Source organism: Larimichthys crocea, chromosome X, assembly GCF_000972845.2.
Source record: "Larimichthys crocea isolate SSNF chromosome X, L_crocea_2.0, whole genome shotgun sequence".
NCBI classification, from domain to species: Eukaryota; Metazoa; Chordata; class Actinopteri; family Sciaenidae; genus Larimichthys; species Larimichthys crocea.
Genome location: NC_040020.1, coordinates 8,740,393 through 8,765,132, shown reverse-complemented (window position 1 = coordinate 8,765,132; position 24,740 = coordinate 8,740,393). Strand labels below are relative to the sequence as shown.

At 41.6% G+C, this 24,740-nt stretch overlaps 2 protein-coding genes and 1 pseudogene across 2 annotated transcripts; all 3 read right to left on the bottom strand.

The window, feature by feature from the left end:
* On the bottom strand, positions 1-1,929 carry LOC113746715 (sialidase-4-like). Its single transcript, XM_027283720.1, is given in 3 exon segments — positions 1-1,321; positions 1,323-1,366; positions 1,468-1,929. Coding segments are annotated over 3 exon segments (1,149 nt in total). The 5' UTR covers positions 1,690-1,929; the 3' UTR covers positions 1-438.
* Positions 1,930-2,683: 754 nt separating this feature from the next.
* LOC113746716 (sialidase-4-like) lies at positions 2,684-6,151 on the bottom strand (annotated as a pseudogene).
* Positions 6,152-7,298: 1,147 nt separating this feature from the next.
* Positions 7,299-10,437, bottom strand: LOC104926684 (sialidase-3). Its single transcript, XM_027283718.1, has 3 exons — positions 10,225-10,437; positions 8,593-8,824; positions 7,299-8,491 (listed from the first exon to the last, which is right to left on the bottom strand). The coding sequence occupies exons 1-3, from the start codon at positions 10,230-10,232 to the stop codon at positions 7,550-7,552; spliced, it is 1,182 nt and encodes a 393-aa protein (XP_027139519.1). The 5' UTR covers positions 10,233-10,437; the 3' UTR covers positions 7,299-7,549.
* Positions 10,438-24,740: the final 14,303 nt, after the last annotated feature.

Genomic DNA, 24,740 nt, shown 5'->3' with positions numbered 1-24,740 from the left:
ATCATGAAGTTAGACTAGTTTGCCTTTAATGGATTTAATAATGAAGTTAATAATAATGTGACGACTTGATTAGTCTCGAGTGTTGCTGCTGTCTTCCCGTGAGACGAAGCCGCTTCAGAACTCTCTCATGGTCTCCTTCCTTTCTCGTGAACAAACTTTTACAGTGTGTTTTATACTAACAACATAAAGCTCCCTGTAAATATCACACCAATAATATTAGTTGAATGTTAGTATGTTATCATACGTCATACAGACGTTTGGCTCTCTCTCTTTACTCTCTAATGCCCCATTTGATGCTCTCTGTGCAGCTTCACAATGCTTCCCACTCTCTACTGGCATTAGCCCGTTATAATACATTTTAAAGCTGGTTCTATGAGCTAAGTCAGCATCTTATTTGTTGAGTCAGACAGAAGGCTTCACATCAGATAAAGGCTGATTTCAGTTTTTTTTCTTTTCAGTACCTTCAGTAGGTTTGATGTCGTCGAAGTGAAACACTTCACAGGCTATCTGCTCGATTTCTTTCAGCTCCCCACACTCCACTAGACATGCAAACCAGCCATCACCAATGTAAGCCAGGTCTGAGTAACCACTGGGTCCAGTTTTCAGGTTCCCGAGTTTGCTCCATGTGTCTGGATCCCGTGGAGATTTATTCAGATACACTCCTAAATTAACCCTTTTGGACTGATCCCTTGGGTGTGTGAAGAGCAGCCACTTGTTTGGATTTGCATCTTTACCTTCAGCTGGAAAGGACACCACACTTCCCTGACAGCCTCCACCTGTTTCCACAAGCTTGTCAGCAGACTGGTGTTTGTTAAGATCAGCTCCTTTATTCTCACTAACAGCTTCCACGCGGTAGTCTCCCTTACTGCGTGCATTGCAGTAGACGAAGCTGCCTTTATCATCAAAACACTCTGCCATTTGACATTCATTTGACTCATTTTGCAGCATATTGCCAAGATGCCATGTTTCACCAGAATCATCACTATACAGGGACAATGCATAAGATTTTGGGCTTTGCTGACGATCTTTCTTAGGAAAAGCATAAGTTGGAACAACCAATCTACCACTCTTCATTTGAATGCCATGGCCTGGCCCAACAGAAAATGTGGCTGAGTTTTTAATGACATCCAGTCCATCTTTGTCAAACAAATCAGTGACCGTGCTCCATGTTTCACCGTCATCTGTAGATGTAACATAGCAGAGACGGGCCTTGTTTGTGTTGTTGTCTATTTGCCACTGCTCTGAGACAGTGCCCTCAACACAGATGAAAAACAGGAAAAGTTTCTTGTTCTTTTTGTCGTACACTGGACACGGGTTCATAGTGTCCATCAAGATGTGCCTCCTTCACCAGCTTGAGTTCTGACCACTAGAAAGAGTTCAGAGGTGTGTAAATAAAACAGATCTGATGTGGCTGAAAGCAGAAGAGTGTATTCACACAGAAATAAAACAATCGCTTGTGATAATTACCTCAATCGTCCTCTCACCAGACGATTCCTCCTTCAGCCTTCCTGTTTTCATAACCAGGTATTTTGCACTGGCATCATCTGCGGTGTATCTCTGCTCCGCGAAGGCCAGGAAGATTTCTTTGTCTTTGTTGTAGACGAGAGCAGGAATCCTGTACACATGAGACACAAAGACTGTTGTCTTTTGTGGCATTGGTTCATGATGACATGAACATATGTTGCCCATGGTTGTCGTCTGTCCGTAAAGTTAGAGGAAGGTTTGTCTGCTGGGGTTAGGGTCAGAGGTTTTTATAAGACTGGGTGATGCATTGTGTCTATGAGGGTGGAGTCTTTATTTATCATATTATCAGAAAGTAAAGGGTGGAGTTAATTTCACTTCTCAGATTGTGTCATAAACACATTGCTTATACAGTTATGAAACATGATAACATGGCAAAAATAGTTTAGGAGTTTATTTCACTTCTCAATTTGTCAACACACAAACTGGACTACAGCATACACATGAGAGAAGTGAACCATAAGTGTTTATAGATAAGAAGGGCGCTTTGTTATTTGTGTATTTTGTACTTGTGATGTTGTAGAAGAAAACCTTCAGCTGGGCCAGTCGTCTTCAGGTTCACTCACAGAGAAGATTCTGATACATGGATACACCGTTCTGCCTAAAGTATAAACTGTTCTTACACTTGTCTCAGCTTTATATGGCAGCTATCTGAGCCTGAGAGGTAGATGTCTGTGACTAACAGCTAAGATCAGTTCTCATCCGTGATTATTACAGAAACAGAGTATCTCACATTCATCCTGAGCAAAACACACTCAGTGACTGTCTCAGTCACACACCCAGAGATCCTTAAAGTCAAGTTAAGATGTCAACAGACATGTCATTTCTGATTATTTCCAGGTATGAACACTAACCATGTTTTGTTTTGGGGGTTTTTGTTTTTTACCTGACAGGGAAAAATCTTATTCCATCTATAAGAAGTGAACTACAGTTAAATATTTTATTGCATGTCGTCCTGTAGGCAGTGTCAGCACCAAACGTCACGCAATCAGAACAAATACACGTGTACAGCTGTCCATTTTTATCACATGCAAAGAGCATGAAGATCTGATTCTCTCAAAGGATTCCTGGTCACTTCTTCCTCTTTGGAATGAAAGGCAGTTTTCATTCTTTGATTTTGTTCATGGGCGCGCAAAATCACCAAAAATAACAAATCCGATATGAAGAGCGCTCTTATAACCTCATTTATTTGTCTAAATGTCACAAAAAACTTGTTTTATTCTTATAATTTAATAAACAACATCAACTTTGTGTCAGTACAGCATCTTTTGAATTACACTTTACAAGTATAACATGATAGTACAGTATGGTAAATAATTAATGTGGCTGTTACAGCTGAAAACAAAATGAAGCAAATGAAATCATTTTAATAGATGATTGTTCCAACCCAACACTGAAAACAGGAAACAGAAGTTTCTCTCTTATTTGAATTTAAAAAAAAAAACTTTCATACTGAGAAAGATGTCTTATTTATTTCTGAAGACTTTCTAGGAAGTGTTGATTCCCTTTTTTTTTATTTTTTTTATACCAAGAGTCAGATGCAAACAGCACACAGGCTACCTGCTCAATTTCTTTATTCTGCCCACACTCCACTAGACATGCAAACCAGCCATCACCAAAGTAAGCCAGGTCTGAGTAACCACTGGGTCCACTGTTCAGGATCCAGGGTGTACTCCATGCGAATGGATCCCGTGGAGATTTATTCAGATACACTCCTAAATTAACCCTTTTGGACTGATCGCTTGGGTGTGTGAAGAGCAGCCACTTGTTTGGATTTGCATCTTTACCTTCAGCTGGAAAGGACACCACACTTCCCTGACAGCCTCCACCTGTTTCCACAAGCTTGTTAGCAGACTGGTGTTTAAGATCAGCTCCTTTATTCTCACTAACAGCTTCCACTCGATTGCCTCTTGTACTGCGTGCATTGCAGTAGACGAAGCTGCCTTCATCATCAAAACACTCATCTGACTCATTTTGCAGCATTTTGCCAAGATGCCATGTTTCACCAGAATCATCACTATACAGGGACAATGCATAAGATTTAGTCTTTTCCTGACCATTTTTCTTAGTATAAGTATAGTAGAAAGAGTTCAGAGTTGTGTAAATAAAACAGATCTGATGTGGCTGAAAGCAGAAGTGTGTATTCACACAGAAATAAAACAATCGCTTGTGATAATTACCTCAATCGTCTTCACACCGCACATTTCCTCCTTCAGCGTTCCTGTTTTCATAACCAGGTTTTTTGCACTGGCATCATCTGCGGTATCCCTCTGCTCCGCGAAGGCCAGGAAGATTTCTTTGTCTTTGTCGTAGAAAAGAGCAGGAATCCTGTACACTTCTTTATCTTTGGAAAGGAAGACTGTTGTCTTTTGTGGGGCTCGTTCATGATGACATGAAGATCTGTTGCCCATGGTTGTCGTCTGTCCGTTAAGTTAGAGGAAGGTTTGTCTGCTGGGGTTAGGGTCAGGGGGTTTTTGAGGCTCGGTGATGGATTGGTGACGAATGAAGGTGGAGTCTTTATGTGACTAAGTGATGATATGGATATTTTTTGCCTTTGTAATCAATTTGAAAGATGTTGGTTGTATAGATATGAAACATGATGATGACACTGCAGTCATAACCACAAAACATGGGTAACGAGGTGGAGTTTATCTCAGACAAACTGGACTATAGCATGCATATGTAACCCTTATTATGGTGTTATAACATGAGCACAGGTAAGTAATAGTCAATGTTAAGAGATGGACCAGTACAGAAGACTATAAGCTAGAGAGAGCCATTGTTGTTGAGTAATGAAAAGACACAGTCAAGGATTTGAAGTTTTTTTCCTTTTGTTTTTGTGTGGCCACTTATTATTAACCAATAACACAATGAAAATACAACAGTTGTTGCAAGGCATTCAATGGAAAATAACAAACTAAAATAATAAAGCCGGCAAAAATGAAAACCCTTTTTGTCCCAAAGTTACCGTTGGGGCCCTTATTTCTTCGGATCCGTGTCAAGTGTCAGTGTATCAGTGTATGTTTGTTCTGTCCTACCACACAGTCCGTGAGGAAGGGGGAATGAAGGAATTCTTCTCCACTCTCAGTTCAGTATCAGTAGTTCAATGCGGCTCGCCACCCAGCTCACGCTGGGAATCTAGTTCTAATCTGGTTCTGGAACCACTCTCTGGATCTCTCGAACTTCACACGAAACCAGCTGGATCTCTCCTCTGGACGGTGGGATGTGGATCATCTAATGATGTCACGGGGGAAAAAAACCTGACCTACAAAGAGGCCAAAGGAAATCCAAATTGCATGTTGATTATCACTAATCAATAATAATGCTTCACATTAATTGGATTAAATTATCATCAAGCTCCCAAAAGGTTAAGTTGTACAACAATGTACTCAATTCAAACATTAACTCAGTTATGTAACCATAAATACATTTAAAGTGCATTTAATAACTAAATTCAAGTACTGTAACTCATTAATAACTGAAACAGTCTTAGTTACACTAGTAACACAGAAAATATCATTTTACAAAAAATAAAAAATATTGCATAGTACCCTTTAATTTTTTGTAGGAAACTGCATTAAATTCACCTAAACTCATGGTAATTAAGAGGAATTAAGGCCTATTGTGCTTATATGTCTCCCCTTGCACCGGTAACAATGGGAAACTGCACCAAAAATTCACCTCTGCATCTACCATAAGCACACACACACCATCATCTTATTATTTAACACTGAACGACAGTTTTAGAAAAATATTCTGAAGTAAACAGCTATAAAACACAATAAAACGATAATTTACATATGACACCAACCGAACTAAGTAGCTATACACCAGTCAATGGGCCATTAGCATCACATTATAGCCTATGGTGGCTATAGCACCATTAGCACCTTTTTCATGGCTATCTGCACAGATTAATGCAACTTTTAGCTGCTTTACACACACCCAACCAGGTTACACATGAATAAAAAACACATTCCAGCTTAACCGAACAGGTTAAAGGGTATTTTCACTCACCGAGTGATCAAGCTAGGAGCACTGTTTCAGGATTTAGCCGCGCCAGATCGGCGGAAATCATCCGGTCTCACAGAGCTCTACAAAGTTTAAATGTTGACAATATACCGGTCAACCAGTGATTAACATCATCAAGAATTACTACAACTCGGTTTGGAACATTATTTTCATGTCTTACCCCGTGGATGCAACAGGTTTGCTTGCGGTTTGCATCAGGTAGCACATGAAACAACAGAGGTAACCATGACCGCAAAACCGGAAGAGAAAACCGGACGTGACCCTACGAGGTCAGTCACCTGAGCCCACAGGGGTTCACTGATTGGGTCACCCCACGTAGACCTCCGCAGCAACTCTATTTTTTCCTTTTTTCTCTTTATTTCTCCTTTTCTCCGTTTTAACCACTTTTACCCCAGATTTTAACAGTTATTGGTGCATATGAATTAATTTTAACAGATTAACAATATATTTCAAAATAAAATGAACTATTTATGAAACATTTATTTACTCCAAAATAAAATAAACTGCTTTTTAGAATTTTTAATGTCTTTTTCCAATAAATTGTTTCTGTCACCAATAAAAGGAATTATTTTAAAGGGATAGTTTCAACAAAATAATGTCACTTTATAGCCTGGGCTACACAGACATTTCATGAGAGAAGTGAAACATAAGTTCTTTCCCGTGTTGAACTGATTAATTTTTTAGAAAACAACAAAAATTCTCAATATTTCCCTGTTTAACTTTGAAGTAGACAAATGTAAAAGACCTGCAGCCGTTTGTGAGTGAGGGAGGGGTCTTCCCACCTCAACCTCTCTGTTCATTTCTGAAGAAGTGAATCATTGTCTGATACATTATGATATATTATCGTCACTTTGATAAACCATGGAAATTACTCAAGTGCTGAATGGTCATATGCGGTTACATAACAGGAAAGTTCAGAATGTTTCAGACATGAGTTGTTGCCGTGAGGAATTCAACAGATAATGTGACATTTTGTCTGATATGTGTGGCACTCCTTCAGGTAATTCGCCACTTAATTCTACCGCCCGTGACTACAGCATGTACCTCTCAACCTGACCGGCCCTGCCATGATCGTTCCCTCTGGTAAAATCTATTGTTCCATACAACGAGACTATTTGGCCTCGCCCCAAACTAAAAGCCTGCCCACCTATATGTCATGTGAATGAAATCATTTGTGATGTCATTTGACTGTTGTGCTTCACCTTGTATTTTTCCAGTCGGTTGAAGATTTCTACTCAGTATGAACAGGACACAAATGTAATCATTCGTGATGTCATTGTAGGAATGCCGGACTTTAAAGTTTCTATCTCTACCTGAGCCTCAGAGGGAGATGTCTGTGACTAACAGCCAAGACCAGTTTTCATCCATGATTATTATGGATCTCCAAGGCGTTATCTCGCATACACTATGTGGACAAAAGTATTCGGACGCCTGGCGATCATACCAATAGCGCGGAAGCCCTAAGACATAAAACATGACGTCATCTTTATGGGTTTCTAAAATGCCTTTGTGAAGCTCAGACTGTGGTGGCTCTGATCAATGAAGAAAACTCTAATAACCTCATTTATTTGGCAAAAATGACCAAAAAAATTCTTTATTCTTTAACTGTAATAAAGCACATACACTTTGTGTCAGTACAGCATCTTTTGAATTACACTTTACAAGTATGAAATGTTAGCACAGTTTGGCACATAATGAACACAAAGATCAAAACAAATCATCATCCAACACTTTTGATATATCCAGTAGACGTAAATAGGATTTCACTTGTGTTATCCAGCAGGTTACTCTGAAGTCTCATATGAGGAAAACCAAATCTAACACACAGAGAAAGGTGGAGCTGAAACCTTTAAATGCTCTGTTCACTTTCACAATTCTTCACACGCTGCATTAGCATTAGCCTGTTATAATACATTTTAAAGCTGGTTCTATGAGCTAAGTCAGCATCTTATTTGTTGAGCCAGACAGAAGGCTTCACATCAGATAAAGGCTGATTTCAGTTTTTTTTCTTTTCAGTACCTTCAGTAGGTTTGATGCCGTCGTAGTGAAACACTTTATACGCTATCTGCTCGGTTTCTTTCAGCTCCCCACACTCCACTAGACATGCAAACCAGCCATCACCAATGTAAGCCAGGTCTGAGTAACCACTGGGTCCACTGTTCAGGATCCAGGGTGTGCTCCATGCGAATGGATCCCGTGGAGATTTATTCAGATACACTCCTAAATTAACCCTTTTGGACTGATCGCTTGGGTGTGTGAAGAGCAGCCACTTGTTTGGATTTGCATCTTTACCTTCAGCTGGAAAGGACACCACACTTCCCTGACAGCCTCCACCTGTTTCCACAAGCTTGTTAGCAGGCGGGAGGGGGAACAAACCAGCTCCTTTATTCTCATCAATAGCTTCCACGCGGTAGCCTCCCTCACTACGGGCATTGCAGTAGACGGTGTTGTCATTGATCTCTGCCATTTCACATTCAACTGATTTAGTTTGAAGCATATTGCTAAATTGCCAATTTCTGCCCTTATCGTCGCTGTACAGATAAAGTGCATGCGGGACAGAGAAATAGAACATTATGAAAGAGCTTGAGGTGGAGCAAGGAGCATAACCATAAAGGGGGACAATCAATCTACCGCTCTCCATTTGAATGCCATGACCTGGTCCAACGGCAAACGTGGCCCAGGTTTTGATTTTAGCCAATTTGGGATCGTCAGTCAAATCAGTCACCGTGCTCCATGTTTGACCAGCATCTGTAGATGTGATATAGCAGAGACGGGCCTTGTTGCAGCCCCAGAATCTCTGCCAGCACTCTGAGACGGTGCCCTTAACACAGATGAAAAACAGGAAAAGTGTGTTGGTGGTTTTCTCGTACACCGGACACGGGTTCATAGGACGGTATCCTTCAAGAAGTGCCTCCTTTACCAGCTTGAGTTCTGACCACTAGAAAGAGTTCAGAGGTGTGTAAATAAAACAGATCTGATGTGGCTGAAAGCAGGAGTGTGTATTCACACAGAAATAAAACAATCGTTTGTGATAATTACCTCAATCGTCTTCACATCAGGCGTTTCCTCCTTCAGCGTTCCTGTTTTCATAACCAGGTATTTTGTGCTGGCATCGTTTGTCGTCCTCCTCTGCTCTGCGAACGCCAGGAACTGCTTTCCGTCTCCGTTGTAGAAAAGAGAAGGAATTCTGTACACTTCTCCATCTTTAGAAAGAAAGACTGTTTGCTCTTGAGGCGCTCGTGAGGATTTGTTGCCCATGGTTATCGGCTGTCTGCAAACATTGAAGTTAGGGGGAAGTTTGCTCTGCTGGCATTTTTATAAGGCTGAGTGATGGAGTGGGTGAATGAGGGTGGAGTCTTTGTCACAGCAATTGAAACTTATTAACCAAACACTAATAAAGTAACCAGATAAAACTATCAATCAATCAATGAAGAACTTTGTGCTCTAAACAATGTTTTGCTCTCGTAAAAAATGTAATGATAAAGACGTCGGTTATATAAATGTGAAACATGATGACATGACAAAAAGAGTCAAAACACTGGGAAGCAGAAATGGTTCATCTCACTTCTCAAACACAAACTGGACTAGAGAGTACATACATGAAAATAAAAAGAGAAATGAAAATAAGTGGTGTCCTGAACTGGTTTCATTTTGACCGAAAACTTGTAGAGCTCGAGTCCAACATAAATTATGCAACGTAAATTCCCTAGTGGTCCATGTCATTTGATCTCACAGTGTATTCACTTTTATTCCATTAAATTCTCCTTCTCCAGTTATGAAGCCCAGTTATGACTCCAGCCTGCAACCTTCTCCATTATTCCATCTATTGGCTGCACTCTCCGGTCCCCAGCAGGGCCGGTCCTCTCTGAGAGAGATATTCCTGCTGACCTTTTCAGGTGAGCTGTGGCAATGCAACATTACATTTACATTTTAAGAGCAAAAACAGGCTGGAATACATTAATACATGCAACAGATGCAGCATGTTTCTGAAAAATGTTTGTCATAAACTTTAAATCTAAGTTGACATAACATAAAAATGCACGAATTAGTAAAAAATGAATAAGTTAACTTGCTCAGATGAATAAAACTACAATGGCCCAGCCTCCATATTAATGTGCAAACAATAAAAATCATTTTGGATCCGTTTCTGTGACGTTTTAGGTCAGTGCACAAGATCTGTTATTATTTTGATGCCATGATGCAAATGTTAATGGTGTCTACTGTTATTCTCCTCACTTCATTAAATGATCCAGACAGGTATGACACACCTGTCTGGATGAATTGGGGGGCCCCCTGGTGGCTGCGGTGCTTTCTGCATCCGCATTATTCCGCATATAGCAAGACCCTCACCCCTTCATCACTTCAACCCTCATGCCTTCATCACCTTGACTGTCATCCCTCGATCCCTCATCCCTTCTTCTCTTCTACAGGACATCGTCTCGGCGCATCCTTTTCCATCACTCACAGTTAACCCATCTAAACCTAAATCTACATGGGCGTGGTCCTTATTAGTGAATAAAATGTTAAAGGTAATTATCGAATCACAGATTCCAAATCTGTTAACGTGTATGCTGTGGCTGGTGTGAGCAGGGCAACAGAAATATGACCCAAATGCTGACAAACCAAGCGGAAAGGAGGGATTTACTGACAGGTACAGGTACAAAAGCTTACTGTAACATGAAGTAGGCGATGGTGAAAACCAGTAAGGCCGACCGAACAGTTAGACAATCCCAAAATCCAGAGTAATAGGCAGAGGTTCAAAACAGGCGAGTAACAAGCCTCAGGTGACTCAGGTTTCAGGTAACAGGCTACAGACTCTTTAAAGGAAAAGGTAAGTAGTGACCTGACACCGACCGCAGAAAAGAGGCTGCTGTAACTACTGCAGGCCCGATGAGGAAGTGGAAACAGGTGTGCTGTGGAAGTCAGGTGATGGATGAATGGATGAAAGAAGGGGGTTACTGCAAAGCAGCTGCTACTTACAGCTGTGCATGTGTTTCTTTAGTTCCAGGGGCTGAACAAGACATGACAGCATCATCTGCACGACATTACAGCCAACGTTCAGCACATATGTGGGAAGCATCATATCTTTTCTGCAGTAATCTGGACATTAAGAGCTGCAAAGAAGAAGAACTCATTGTCAGTGCTGTCAAGGTAAGAAATGAAATGAGGATCCTGTAGAGCAGAATACCTGGTGGAGCTCCTGACTGTGCTGCAGTATATTGCACACTTAATCATTTTCCACACATTTAGATCATGCTCCACGCTGCTTCTGCAGGATAATACAGCAATGCAGCCGTGCAACGTTCCAGCACAAAAATGTGCCATTTAAACCGTGAAGTAATCACTGAAGGCAGGTTACAGTTTGCAGGCGACCGCTCAAGCCTTTCCTCGCTGAATCAAGGGCAGCACTTAATAAAACTGTCGATATATTTACAACAGGAGATAAGCTCAGCTGATTTAGCACGGCGTGTTGACAGCCTGCTTTTTATGCAATCGCTTCTTGTCCCTGCTGCAGGATTAAATTTGTTTTCTCAACATTTAGAGACAGACGGTAAATATTCCACTTGTAAATCAACTTTTTTTGTGAAGCACATGAACATTTCACCACAGAGCTAGAATACAATGCAATGCAAGTTTTGTTCCATTAGTCAGCCTCTGCAGCTCTCTGCTTCGCAACAATGTTGGCATTAGATAAAAGTTGACCATGGTCAACAGTATTTATGAGCCGTGATCAAATTTCATTCTTGTTCCATTGTCTGATAACAGAAACATAAAAATGTGTAAATGAGAACAGTTATGAGGTGATCACAGAGAGGAGAAGGGCAATTCAGAGAGAGATAACCTCTGTGTGTGTGAGGTGAAGCCAAAAACTGCAGTTCCTCTAACGTCCACTTGAAGTGAGTCAGTCTCCATAAGTCCCCATGTTCAAATGTCCAACTTCACAGCAGAAATAAACATGTTTACAGCCTGGTACAAAAAACACTGCCAAGATGGCAACGGCCAGAGCCGCCACACTGAGCAACGGCTTTTCAGAAACCTGTGGGTGTCACGGAGACTCCGTCCATTTTAAATTAGTCTGTGGTGGAAACTCAACCAATCAAATCAAATCTAAAACAGGACTGTGTGGTAGACCAACAATGGAAAGGACTGTATGAATGCATACAATATGAAAAACATCATATTTTCCCCTCTTCTACATTAAAGTTTTCAGAAGAGAGTAAACCTGAGTAACACTGTTCAGTAATACATCCACAGTTCTGTTGTGTATACCGGGCTTTTCTGGTCCAGATGTTTTGTTGCTTCACACAAGCTGATTTAATGGAAAGTGTTGAAGGGAGTCATCGTCCAAGCTGTGTTGAAGCCATTATGAATAATAATTGTTATCATCTGAAACTTTTGCAGCAGAGAGAGAGGAGGTGAGATCTGTTTGTAAGAGCTGCTTCCTGCACGCTGCATGCATGCAGCACTGTGTGCCACCCTGCAGCCCGTAAACATCACAAATATCCCCCCTTTTCCTCTCCTCCTCCCATTCCCCGGCTTCTCCTCCCTCCAAACGGCTCTACCCTGCTGCTCTGTATCCACTCCTGCCTCCAGTGCTCATAAAGTGGAGCTGACAGGTGCTGGAGACTCAAGCCAGGGATACGAGAGCTGCAGAGATCATTAATGAGCTTTGGCCTGATAACTCTTGAATACTTTTGAATCAAATAAATCTGTACTTCAGATTCTTTCCAAATATATACACATCAACATCTGCCGTTAAATTCAAACTGACTGGTTTGAACTGGGGTTTTTTAAGCAAACAAAAGTGGAAGGACCTGAATCAGCGAAAACAAACAGCTGCAAAGTGTTTACAAGTTAGTGACCTAACTTGAGGTCTGGTTAGCTGGAAAGGGGACGTAAGACAGAGATGGAGGTGAAGGCGGTGTCAATAGCAGCTTTGTTATTTTAGCAAAGGGACTCCAATCACCTTCCTCCTCCACCCACCACTAATTCGACCGGCCCTGGACGTGTCTGCCGCAGTTGGGAGACGTTAGAAGCAGGAGTGGGATGACTTGGATGTTTTCTGCTGTTGTGTTGACAAGCCTCCCATCTGAGCGTGCAGCTGAGGACCACCCTGGTTGACTCTCATAAAAAACGCACCCCCCGCCCCTTCGCCCTCGCTCGCTCTTTCTCTGCTGTTAATATGCGAGCTTCAGTTTTTCTCAGTTGGCCTTCCTCGCCGTCATTTTGTCTGCGTGCATCATGGCGGTGTTTGCAAGTTGTTAACGATGAACCCGAGGCTTCCTGCAGTTCAAGAAAATCAGATGTTTATTAACCTAAGCGTCGCTGTTGTTCAGTGAGCCATCTCATGAGGAACGTGTTATTATGTGAACGTTGAATATTTACAGCCTCTGGCTCTGACGTACCGAGCACAGCGAGCAGTAAGAACAACATTAGTTTGAGAAATTGTCAAAAGAAAACATAACCAGACATGAATGTCACTTTTTTCAAACACGTTGATCGTGTGAGCCACAATGATCAAATACAGATATTTGGAAATCATTGTTCACTTCCTCATTTTTTTATGTAGGGATAAGGAGGGACCTGTCACAAATACTGATTGGTCCAATTCGGGTCGCTGTCGTATCTGAAGTGCGTCCTCTGTGATCCCATCAGTCCAGTTGGTATCGCAGTTTGAACCCTGCGGGTCTGCAGCGGGTCAGTGGCCTGTGGTCCTGATGTTCAGACCAGACCTACTTCCCTTCCCGGTGTTTCGGTTTGACGAGTGACCGTGTTAACGTGTGACCTGTGTATGGAAAGCCAGACATGACTCGGGACCAAACAGAGGCGGACAGTTTGGCAAGGAATACAGTATCCTCACTTCTGCAGCCAGCCTCAAGTTTTCACATTTCCATCAGGAAAGTCTGTAAATCACCTCGGTAGTGTGACGTTATTCAATGTGCTTGAAACCGGTCCGGTCCCGAGCCCGGTTCTGCTGCCTGCTAACAGTTATCTTTCTCTTTAAGTTGAAACTTACACGAATACCTGATAGAAATGTTAAACCAGAGGTCATAAAACCTCAAATCTGTGTTAAAATAACGGATAAGTACGTTATGTTTGTGATGCTTTTCGTAGTTAATGTTATAAATTAACATTACTTGAAGTTGACTGCAGCTAACGTCTGTTCGTTGCACTCAGTGGAAGCTTTAAATCCTTCTTTTTTTTAAACGTAGGACTTTCAAAGGTTGACTCACATCTTACAGAGATTCTGTCCTTTTGATTGACATTTTATACTTCATGTTAAGTACATAATCAAATTTAGAAAGGTCCAGTATGAACACAGTGTGTCGGCTCTCTGTGGGATGTTGCGTCAAACACACAGTGAAGTCAGTGAATTTTCAAAATAAAACACCCAAAACTGTAACAACAAAGACGACTCACTCATTGTTAGAAGCAGATAAACAAAGGAGAAATTAGCATATCTGAGGGGGGGACACGAAGACAGCCGGATATCACAGAGCCGGGTCTGGTGGACTTTAAGGGGTTAGTTTACACTGCATGAAGTATTAAAGACATTTGTAATTTAAAAAACTCACTTCATTTATTTATTTATTCCTTTATTTATTATTTATTTTATTTATTATTTTTATCTTGTGCGGGTAGTGCTTTTTATTTATCTTATTTTATTGTTTTTTATCTTTCTATTGTCTACTTCATGTTTCTATTGTGTTATTTATTGTGTTTTATCTCCGTGAAACCTCGTGTTTGCTAAAAATCGTGCTATATAAATAAAGTGGATTGGATGTTTGCTAAAAATCGTGCTATATAAATAAAGTGGATTGGATTCAGGGCCCGTGAAGGTCATGGACCCGAGGAAGTTGTACAAACGCTGTCACAGTACAAATGATATACTCAGTTCTATCCTCCTCCAGTAAATCGCCCATCCTCACCCACCACCATCTTTGAATGTTGCTCATATTACCTCCATGCACTTCATCTGCACGTCTCATAAACTCAGTTGTGTCTGTTTTCTGTGCTTTTCAAAGTAATTGGTGATCCAAGGAAAAAGGTCGACACAAGACTGATTTCACAACCAGGGGAGCAACAATGTGGAACCAATCTGCAACACATTTCCCAATTATTGATGACCTATAACAGAAGATAAGTGAATATGCAGGCCGGAGTCGTCTGTACAAGCTCAGCGCAGCCCCCTTTGAACCATAATCCCCCAAAACGTTCACTCACACAGAAGAAGGCCTCGCTAAGTGGAGCACTGTCAGCAAACCACACAATGCTAGGATTCACTTCAAAAACAGTAAGAATACGAAACAAGGGAGATGCACATGTGCGGAGAACTCTTTCATAAAACAAACCAAAAAAACTGACCAAGCTGAAAGACATGAAAGCTAAATATGTTCCAGCATATGGCTGCCAGATTTGTAGCAGATTTCTGATCATACAAATACAAGCTTTCCTGCTTTTTCTGAGCGAGGATGGATGGATGGGAGCCGGATAACGATGTGAGGGAGTCTGCTTCATTTCAGACCGCTCACGGTCCGGCAGCTCGTGTGTGTGTGCTGACAGACAGCTCCATTCACGGTCATACAAACTTTGAATCTGATGCCGTCCTTCAGGCTTCGGTGAAACGCTTCAGGATTTATTAATGTCAGCCGCAGGAACGATTCACGAGTTGGAACGAAGGCAGAAATGACCAATGAAATCAAATCTTTAGCAAGAGATCAAAGCTCCTCCTATCAGAGCCCGAGTTTACGTCTTCTGTTCTGATTTGTGCGCCAGAGCAAACAGATAATTCAAACTGCAAGAGCTGCTCACGAGTCGCATTTACATAGAAATAAAATGTCAGATTTTTGAGGGGAAGTTGGTGGCAGGCGAAACGTGGAGAAAGCATGTGACATGCAAATCATTGAAAAGCATTGAAAATAGAAGACTTGATGATTCACGGCCACAAACATGCAGATCATGAATGTTATGACATGCAGCACGCTTCTTGATCCTTTTGATTAGTGGAAAACGATCTCATATTGCACAGAGGGTCAAAACGTTCCCCAGATTTTTAGCCTGGTTGTTACTGAATTATGACATTTGTATTATTGATGTGTTAATTTTGCATAACTGATTGTCTTCTGCAGAGCCGTGGGTGGGCTGGATTGCACTTATCGTTAGCGTTACAGCTTTATTATGATGAAGTGCAGAGGGCGAGGATAACGCGCCTGACATGAACCGTGCTACAGCTGCTGCTGACTCAGCAGGCAAGTCACGGCTAAGCACCAAGCGGCAACTTCTGAAAATGCCAAAAAGCTGCAGTTCCTCTAACGTCCACCTGAGGCTGGCTGCAGAAGTGAGTCAGTCTCCATAAGTCCCCATGTCCAAATGTCCAACTTCACAGCAGAAATAAACATGTTTACAGCCTGGTACAAAAAACAGTTTTGGTCTCTGTAGCTAATTTCCCCGTTCATGACAACTGTACTGAGGGTGAATTTATATACAACTCACCTGTTCACATTATATTAAGGCTTAAAGTTATGCAGGATTAAGAGTGTGGACGCTTTGATTGACAGGTGGATGCTATCGCAGGTAGCTTGTTTCAGTAATTAGGCTTCATTATATTGTATGCACGATAACAAGGTGTGTGTGTATGGTATGTTCAAGGTACACAGGTGCACTCCCAGTGATACACACAGGCCCACACACACCTTCTCTATATTTAGAATGTAAGTAATTACATGAGATAACATTGAGTTTTTAAAGGAATCCAAACACTTTATTTTCCAGCATTTATTGCTCTATAACTCGAACGTTTCACTCGGCTCCGAAAGAACAACTTCCATTAAAGTGCCAAGTGGGATAAAACCCTAATAACACCCAATAACAAGAGCATCATCCAAAATAGCTTTAACAGTTCCAGGTAACACACCTGGAGTGGACGTGGATTCAGTTAGGACTCGGTGTGCGTTCTTCACTCGCTGGTTTAACTTAATATCTCGTTATGAGAGCGAGCTCTGAAATATGAAGCAGGGAGGTAAAGACCCTGCATGGATTAATATGTAACTAGAACGTACACAAACTGGTTCACTTTATACGACGCACTCTGGCCTGGAACTCGTAAATACAGATTGTTTTTTGTCATTTAGGAGGGCAACTTTAATGTCACGCTGAGTAACAAGCCACATCTTTACCCTGTTAAACTTTATTAATTTGGCCTCAGCTTTCATCCAGAGTTTATAGGCCCTCCAAATGCCTGAATCCCAGAGGTGGGGCTTGTTGAACAGGGCTCACCCACTGTCAGCTATGTAAACAGCTGTAACCCACACACACACACACACACACACACACACACACGCTGCAGAGGAAAGAAACAGTGCATCCATAGGAACTAAAAAATAAAAAAAGATGCTGGACCAAAGGCGAACCTCAAAGGAGCACTGTGTAGGTGTCATGTAATATTTGGAGTGCGGGCCAAATGAAATGTTACAGTGCAAATATTCGAAGGTGAGGGCAGAAAAAAGTGACATATTTACACACACGGTATGTTTGAGAAGGCGGAGTGCGAGCTGTAATCACAATAATGAAAAACATCTCTGTTTAATTTGAGTCATTTGTAACAAAAATGTGGCTCAGCTGGAAAAGGGAACAATAAAAGTTCTATATGCACAACAGAAATAAGAAATACAGTTTAATTTGAAGTTATGTTTGTTCCTTTGCAAATACATTTATTTATTCACATTTTATAGATATATACATCTTTTTCTATTTCTAATTCTAGTAAATCTTCTATTTTATTTGTATTTTTATTTTGTACTGTGAGGTGCTATTACAACTGAACTTGTCTGGTGTGGATCAACAGAGCTGATCTTGTTTGTCCTGTCTTGTCTTGATGTCTTAAAGTCTGTGGATTTTACAGTGAACTACCAAACCGTGACAGTGAAAGTCAAATATGCCATGAATATGACAAACACATTCATATTTAAAGGAGATTTACACAGAATACAGTTTTATAACAGAGGCTGTTATTTCTACAGTCGAGCACCTACTTTACTTCTCTTAACCACACTGCAGTCCTCAGTCACATCTCACCACCTTCCTCAGCAGCTGAGCTTTAATCTCTTTAAAAGCACTTGAAGCTTTTTTTTTTTGTCCATGAGATTGTTGAGATGAAGTTGAGACAGATTATTCGATGTTGACTTTAAAAACAACTTTTAAAAAACCACAAAACCTCTGTCAGCTGCTGTTTCAAACATGAATTTTTCTTTCGTTTGTTTACTCATTATTATTTTCCAAGTTTATTCATATTCACATATTTATTTTTCATAATAGCGTGTAGGCTCTTATATAGTTGATCCATATTCATTCAGTGTGTGTGTGTGTGTGTGTTTTTTTGTGCATGCATATATAACAGTAATCCATCAAACATGTGTGTGGTCAGGAAGCGCCGCTAGCAGAAGAATAACTGTCTTCAAAGGCGGTTTACTGTAAATAGATGATGGTTAAAGTGTTTAACCGTCCTGCTCTTTGTTATTCATGGCTGCATGATATTTATTTATAGAGTGAATACAATTAAACATAGAACTGATCACTGTGCTTTAAGTTTTAACTTGTGTTCCTCTGGACCTGCACTTAATAAAAATCTCTTCCGTCTCATCAACACCCTCCTAACACACCCCGAGCGTCTCACGCGCAGTAACTGGACATGTTTTGACAGGTGGTCATCACTGGTTTATTCTGTATAATCGCAGCCTGCAGAAGTTCCTCCGGGAACGGAAGAAAGAGACAGTGAGAGAGCGAGTGTGGATGTGTTTGTGTTATGGATAAAACCAAAATGACAGACAACCAGAGCAAACACACACGGACACACACGGAAAAGAAACAGAGAGAGTGATTGAGCAAGAAGGAGGCGAGGGAGGCCGAGTGTTATTTCAGTCACAATGCATCCAGTTGTCACTGAGCCCCTTTTCATTCCCTCTCCTCTGTTTCATAAACCACCTCCGTATGCCGGGCACAACATCTGCTGGACAGATGTTTATCTCTCCTCCATCTCTTGTTTTCTCTCCCTCTCTACTTCTTTTTTCCCCCTGCAGGCAGACCTGGTGTTAATCCCTCTCTCCTCCACCTGGTCCAGACCACCCACACACACAGAGCGAGCCAGCGGCGGACCACCAGCAGAGAGCAAGTGAGTGTGTGTGTGTGTGTGAGTGTGTGTGTGTGTGTGGGTGTGTGTGTATTACGCAGTACACAACGTCAAGCGGACAAAAGGAGAGCTGTAGTAACATTCACACAGAAGCAATAATATGAATATATTATTATACATAGAATATATATATGAATATAGTATAAGAAGAAGATTAACTTTATTAAAAGGAAACACACACACACACATTTATATACATGCAAATCATGCAAACGTGGAGAGATGTGCAGCAGTTTGGGGTTCAGTGCTTTGCTCAAGAGCACTCTCTCTCTCTCTCTCTTTGGCATTGCCCAGGTGGTGAACTGGCAACTCACACAGCAAGCTGCCAGTCCAACGTATTCCCCAGTGTATTGTATTGTACACACATTAAATATGATAATCAAACTTTTGTCAGTATCGCTGTGAATTGTTTTTATAGTTTGCATGCAACACAAACAAACAGCTCAGGTTAATATCTGGAAATATGGACAGAAAACTCAGAGAGCAGAAACACTGAACAAGAAAATGAAGAAACTAATTTAAAGTTACTGCAGCATCTTACATGTGTTAAATTAAAGGAGCATTTTCTTTGGATACAAGGTGAAGATTTAAATATATTGACACATTATAAATCTGAACCACTGACATCTGATACATCCTGTACATATTTACAGGTTTGGCTTCACTTGAGTTTTTCAGTTTTTCATATTAATCACAGATGATGTAATAACAGTGATGATGGTGGATGTAAGCGCACCACAAAAAGAGGAAGTGTGGACAAAATGTCTCTTAAAAAAAAACTCAAACATGTTGAACGCTGAGCGTTTGTTGCCATCTAGTGGTGAGAGATCTGACACACTGTGCTGCACAATGTGTGTGTGTGAGACAGCTGCAGGTCAAACTGATGCATCACATGACGATTTTATAGAGAGAGGTGTTTCTGTTATTTATCCTGTCCTCACTGACATGAATAGGGGTGGACAAAATAATGGAAATACCTGTTCTTGGTAGAGCTACATGTCGTAAAGCTGAGTCCTGGCTGTACATTCAGTTCCAGCCTGCGTCCTCTCTCTGTCTGTCTCTGTCCTTCGATCAGGAAAAGATGGTTCAAAATTGGATACTCTGCCTGAGACTTTAGTTTAGAACTTCACCTCTGAGATAATCAATAAGAAAAATATTTCTTCTATTTCTCAGTCTGACTTTCTGGTTTCTAACATCTTGTTAGTTTGTCTTCTGGAGTTAAGGTTTTTCTTTTACCTCACACACAAAGTTACTGAGTGATTTAGAGAGATTTGATGTTGATACATTTGTCCATCTTGAGTGTGTGTGTGTGTGTGTTCAGTTATTAGTGGTGTGTGTGATTTGGTGATTGTGTTTTAGTGCCACCAAGTGTATCAGAGGCTCATTTCAGGATAACTAACACATAATGATTCTTATTTTCAGGTGATTATGCACTAATAAAAACAGAGTTATGAATATATTATATTCCTAATTATATTATATTACTCCATTACCCAGCATAGTTTTGTGATGGTGTATAAAGTACATGTGCAAAATAAAGAAGTTACAAATGAGTTCAAACTTCCTCCCTCGTAGCTTTTATCCAAAACAAACAATCAGGTCCGGAGTGACGAAGCTCCAAACAGGAACTCATATATTTTGAATTAGCGGCTGAAAAGTGGGAGAGAAAGTGGAAAAGTGATGCTGTGTTTCCTATTATTGCAGGATGGGGGGCTGACAACAGGCCGAGCCCTCCCCACGCCGCAACACACCAGTGGAATTTGGACGGCGGCAGTGCTGATGATGAGAAATATGAGAGAGGAAGACACAATACACTGTTGTTCCACGCAGTGTCATCGTGACCGGAGGCCACACACACACACACACACACACACACACACACACACACACACACACACTGTATATATGCTTAGAGACAATCACAAACACACTGAGTCGTCCAAATATTCACAATTACAAACTCCCTCACACACACGCACACACGTATATACACTCGTACGGCCTATTGTCAGCGCTCATCTCGTCTAGAAATATTTGTAGTTATGTTGCCAAATGTGGAAGTGGACGCGAGTTTTAAAAAACCGCAGTGCACTCGTAAAGTTCTGCACGTAATCCGGAGCAGGTGACGAAGCTCCAGGGTCAAAGGTCAGATCAGTTCTCCCACTGAGACTTTCCTGGGCTGAGCCTCAAATGAAGAATTATTTCACTGGTTTTGGTGAAACTGGATCATATTTTATGGGGAAAATGTTTCCAGAAGTAATGTAATGAGAAGAAATACTCGAGTACAGCTGTCCATATTTAACAAAACTACGCAGTGTTGTTCTGTTTTTAGTTACAAAACGTTTTAGTTTATTTACTTTTTGCGTTTTGCTCTCACACTTTATGTCTCGTAAAAAAATAGTTCTCCGTCGCCGTCTGTTGATCTGAACCGCAGACGTCCAAAAATCGACATTAAACGCACAAAGAAGAATCAGCCTCCTCCAAAACTTCTGAAGTCAACACGTCCGTCTGTTTATGCCTCCAGCAAAAATATAAAGTGTCCTCAGCTTCTGCAGACAGCTGGTGAAACATAATCCAAACTTCTTATGAATCAACGTTTACCTCAGTATCAGTCAGTATACCTACACGTATACATCTACATTAATGTCAATGTCACACACTGATTTCAGTAAACACACAGTTCAGCTGTCGACATTATGTAACGTACAGTATGTGCAATCAAGGAAGCGATTGATTGAAGACATTACGCTCTCATTAGCCCGCCGGCCGCTCTCTCTCCAGCTGGGTGAGTCTATTCTGAGACAGGAGGCAATAAAGGAGGCCCTTTCTCCTCCTCCTCCTTCTCCCTCCCCCCGATCTGTCCCGGCCTTCCTCGATTCTCGTCCTTCTCCGTCCACCTCCGTCCACCTCCCTCCACCTCCCTTCTCCTTCTATCCGATCACTTTGATTTCTTTTATATAATCTGTATATGTGAGGATGAGGAGTCCCCTCACACCTGTTTAGAAAAGGCCTCCCCCTCATCCACCCCTCTTCCCCGCCGCCTCCTACTAAAACCCCCGACCACAGCCTCCCTCCACCTCCTTCTTGCTCTGCCAAACCCGGAAGTGTGCGCAGGAAACAGCTGTCCCCCACGTCCGCCTGCTTGTCCCAGGCCAGGTGCATCCTGGGAAGGGAGCAATGTGTGACCGTGGCCATGCGGCCGACACCGAGCGAGGTGTCACAGTTACAGTAATCGAGATCGGCGTGAACTTTACACAAGATAAAAATAAAGCACCACCTTCACGTCCACTCTTTCTGAAGTTTAAAAGTGTTTTTGCTGTGCTGTGATGTCACACAGCAGCTATGAGGATCAACACGTTTCATCTGCTCGAGGTGAAGCGGATACACTTGACTCCTGAGCGATCACTTCTCCTCGTCAAAGGGGAACTCCGCTGATCCAACACATCAAAGTCTGTTTACAGCTGTTGGTTAGATCTGCTGTAGAAGTTCTACAAAGACTGATAATGACCTCAAGTGATGTCACTTTGAAAGCTCCATCAAGTCAAACATGATGTTTGTTTTTGTCCCATCTGTCTTCTGTCCTCCAGTATATGGTATCAGGTTTAGACAGTCTGCGGGGACGTCACGGAGACTACGTCCAGGTTTTAGACAGTCTGCGGGGACGTCACAGAGACTGTAAACGTTCAGTCCTTCCTTATCTGACCGTTTTTACAGGAAACGTAAAAATGAGGAAGAAAACTGTGCTTCCTGTTTCATGGTGCCTTCACGGTCGTCATATGAACTTCTGTATCGACATGAAGAGCGTCCTCAAGAGTCCATCTGTCCGTCTGTATCAAACACATCTGTTGGTTTCTCGTATTTCTGATGATTTTGTTGCTCTGGTTTAATGAAACTCGGCTCGAGCTTCATGTCAGTGTGTGAGGTCAGACTGGGCTGGCAGTGTAAACACACACTCCTGTTTTGTCCCGACCCTCCAACATAAACTTACACTCTCCTCTTGTTGTCGCTGTCTGCAGCGGCATGGCCGGTCTCCAGGACAATCTGGAAAAATAAACAGAGTGGACATCTGTCGCAGAGCGAGCGTCTGTCCCGGCCAGCGCTCGCAGCATTGTTTGTCACTTTCTCCATGAAATGCACTGCGAATATTGCCTCCAACAATTAGCTCCCAGTGATCCCTATCGCCCGCCACACAATAGTGTTTACATGGCGTGGAGGAAGCGTGGCCATGGAGCCCACTTTGGGGAGTGTGTGTGTGTTTTCTTGGGCATTATGCATGTATGTGTGTGTGTGTGTGTGTCCTCACTGTATGTTCATATGACTCTGTTCTGTGAGGGTGGAAAATCTGTGTGCCATCCGATATTAAAGGTATGCACGTCGTAATTCAGTTCAGTAGCAGCAGTTATCTCTTTCCATACAGAGACCCAACAGGTCAAACACTTGGCGACGGAGAAACAGAAACCTCGAGCAGAACCCGGGTCATGACATCTGCCGAGACCAGCTGGGCCTCCTCTCATGGTGAGCTGGAACGTTCCTGTGATTTTACATCACTTCATTCAATAAACGATAAACTAAGAAACTGAAACACACACAGTTTAATCAGAAGATTTCATCGTGCCATCAGCTCCTGCTTCATAACTGACTGTCTTTACTTTTTTAACATGCATCACACACAGCAACGATAAAAAAAATACAGAAAGAGACACGAGAAAAAGGAAAAAACTGAATCAAAGCATGAATTTATTAATTATTTATTTATTTTCATCTGAGGATGTTGGTATATATTTGAAATAAATGCCGAGTGGCCTCACATGTGGACAACACATAATATTTATCACTCAGTATTAAACACATCTCATGTGAAACCGGTGCGGCACAGTATGCAAACATCCTCACAGCTGATTCACAGTTGACTCCACTACATTAAAATCTGCAGATTTACTTCAACTGATGGGAACAATTCAGCTGAAATGAACTTATTTCACATGCAAAACTTTTAAATGCCGTATTTTTGAATACATATGTGCATGTGTGTGTACCCACGGGAGACTCTGTTAATAATGTTATATTTAGTTCCTGGACAGCTGATTTTCTTCAGGCCACAAATAAGCCACAAGGTTTTCATTTTCCATTCCTCACCCACACGTGTTCACTGGCCCAGCACGCAGATCAATGCTGTTTCTGCAGGTGTGCACACACACACACACACACACACACACACACACAGACACACAGACACAATGTGAGAGAGGCTTCACATGTACCTTCATTTTCACTCAAGTCTTGAGGGTATACAGATAACCTAACCCTGCCTCACACACACACACACACACACACACACACACACACACACACACGGCTCTCCCATCAATACTCTATTTACTGAGTCGGGTATTTTGAGGTAGCCGTGCAGGAGGAGGGCGTGACGCCTCGGCTCCGAGATTAAAACAATCCTCTCTTGATTTCTTCCTCACTCAGGGGAAAAGCGGAAGCTGTCTGTTATCGTTTGTTTCTATTATTATTCCTCATTTACAGTTTGCAGCCCAGAAATCTGTGGCTGTCCCAAAGAGACGGCTTTGACAGTAAGACGGGGGGGAAAACCCAAAAGCGTACACTGATCTGTGATCTGCCCACTGCTGCCTCAGAGTTTCATCTGAGGCTTCAAGCAATTAACGAAACACCTTTTAAAAACCGTTTGGGGTTCAGTTTCAGTTTCAGACTTTTCTGTGCATTTAATTTCTCTATTCTCTTTAACATCTTCACCACACTTTCATGGTAACACAAGCTGAGCCAGTCAAGCCATACAAATCATTTTTTGGATTTAACAAATTATAAATCTGCCAAAAATACATGAAAAACTGACAATAAAATGCACAAATATTTCAAAATATTCACTCAAAATATGATCACAGAACAACTAAAGGATGTTATATTCATTATTTATCAGACCTGTTTTTATTTTGCTGTTTAAATCAGTGAACAAATGTGACAAAAACTATTAAAA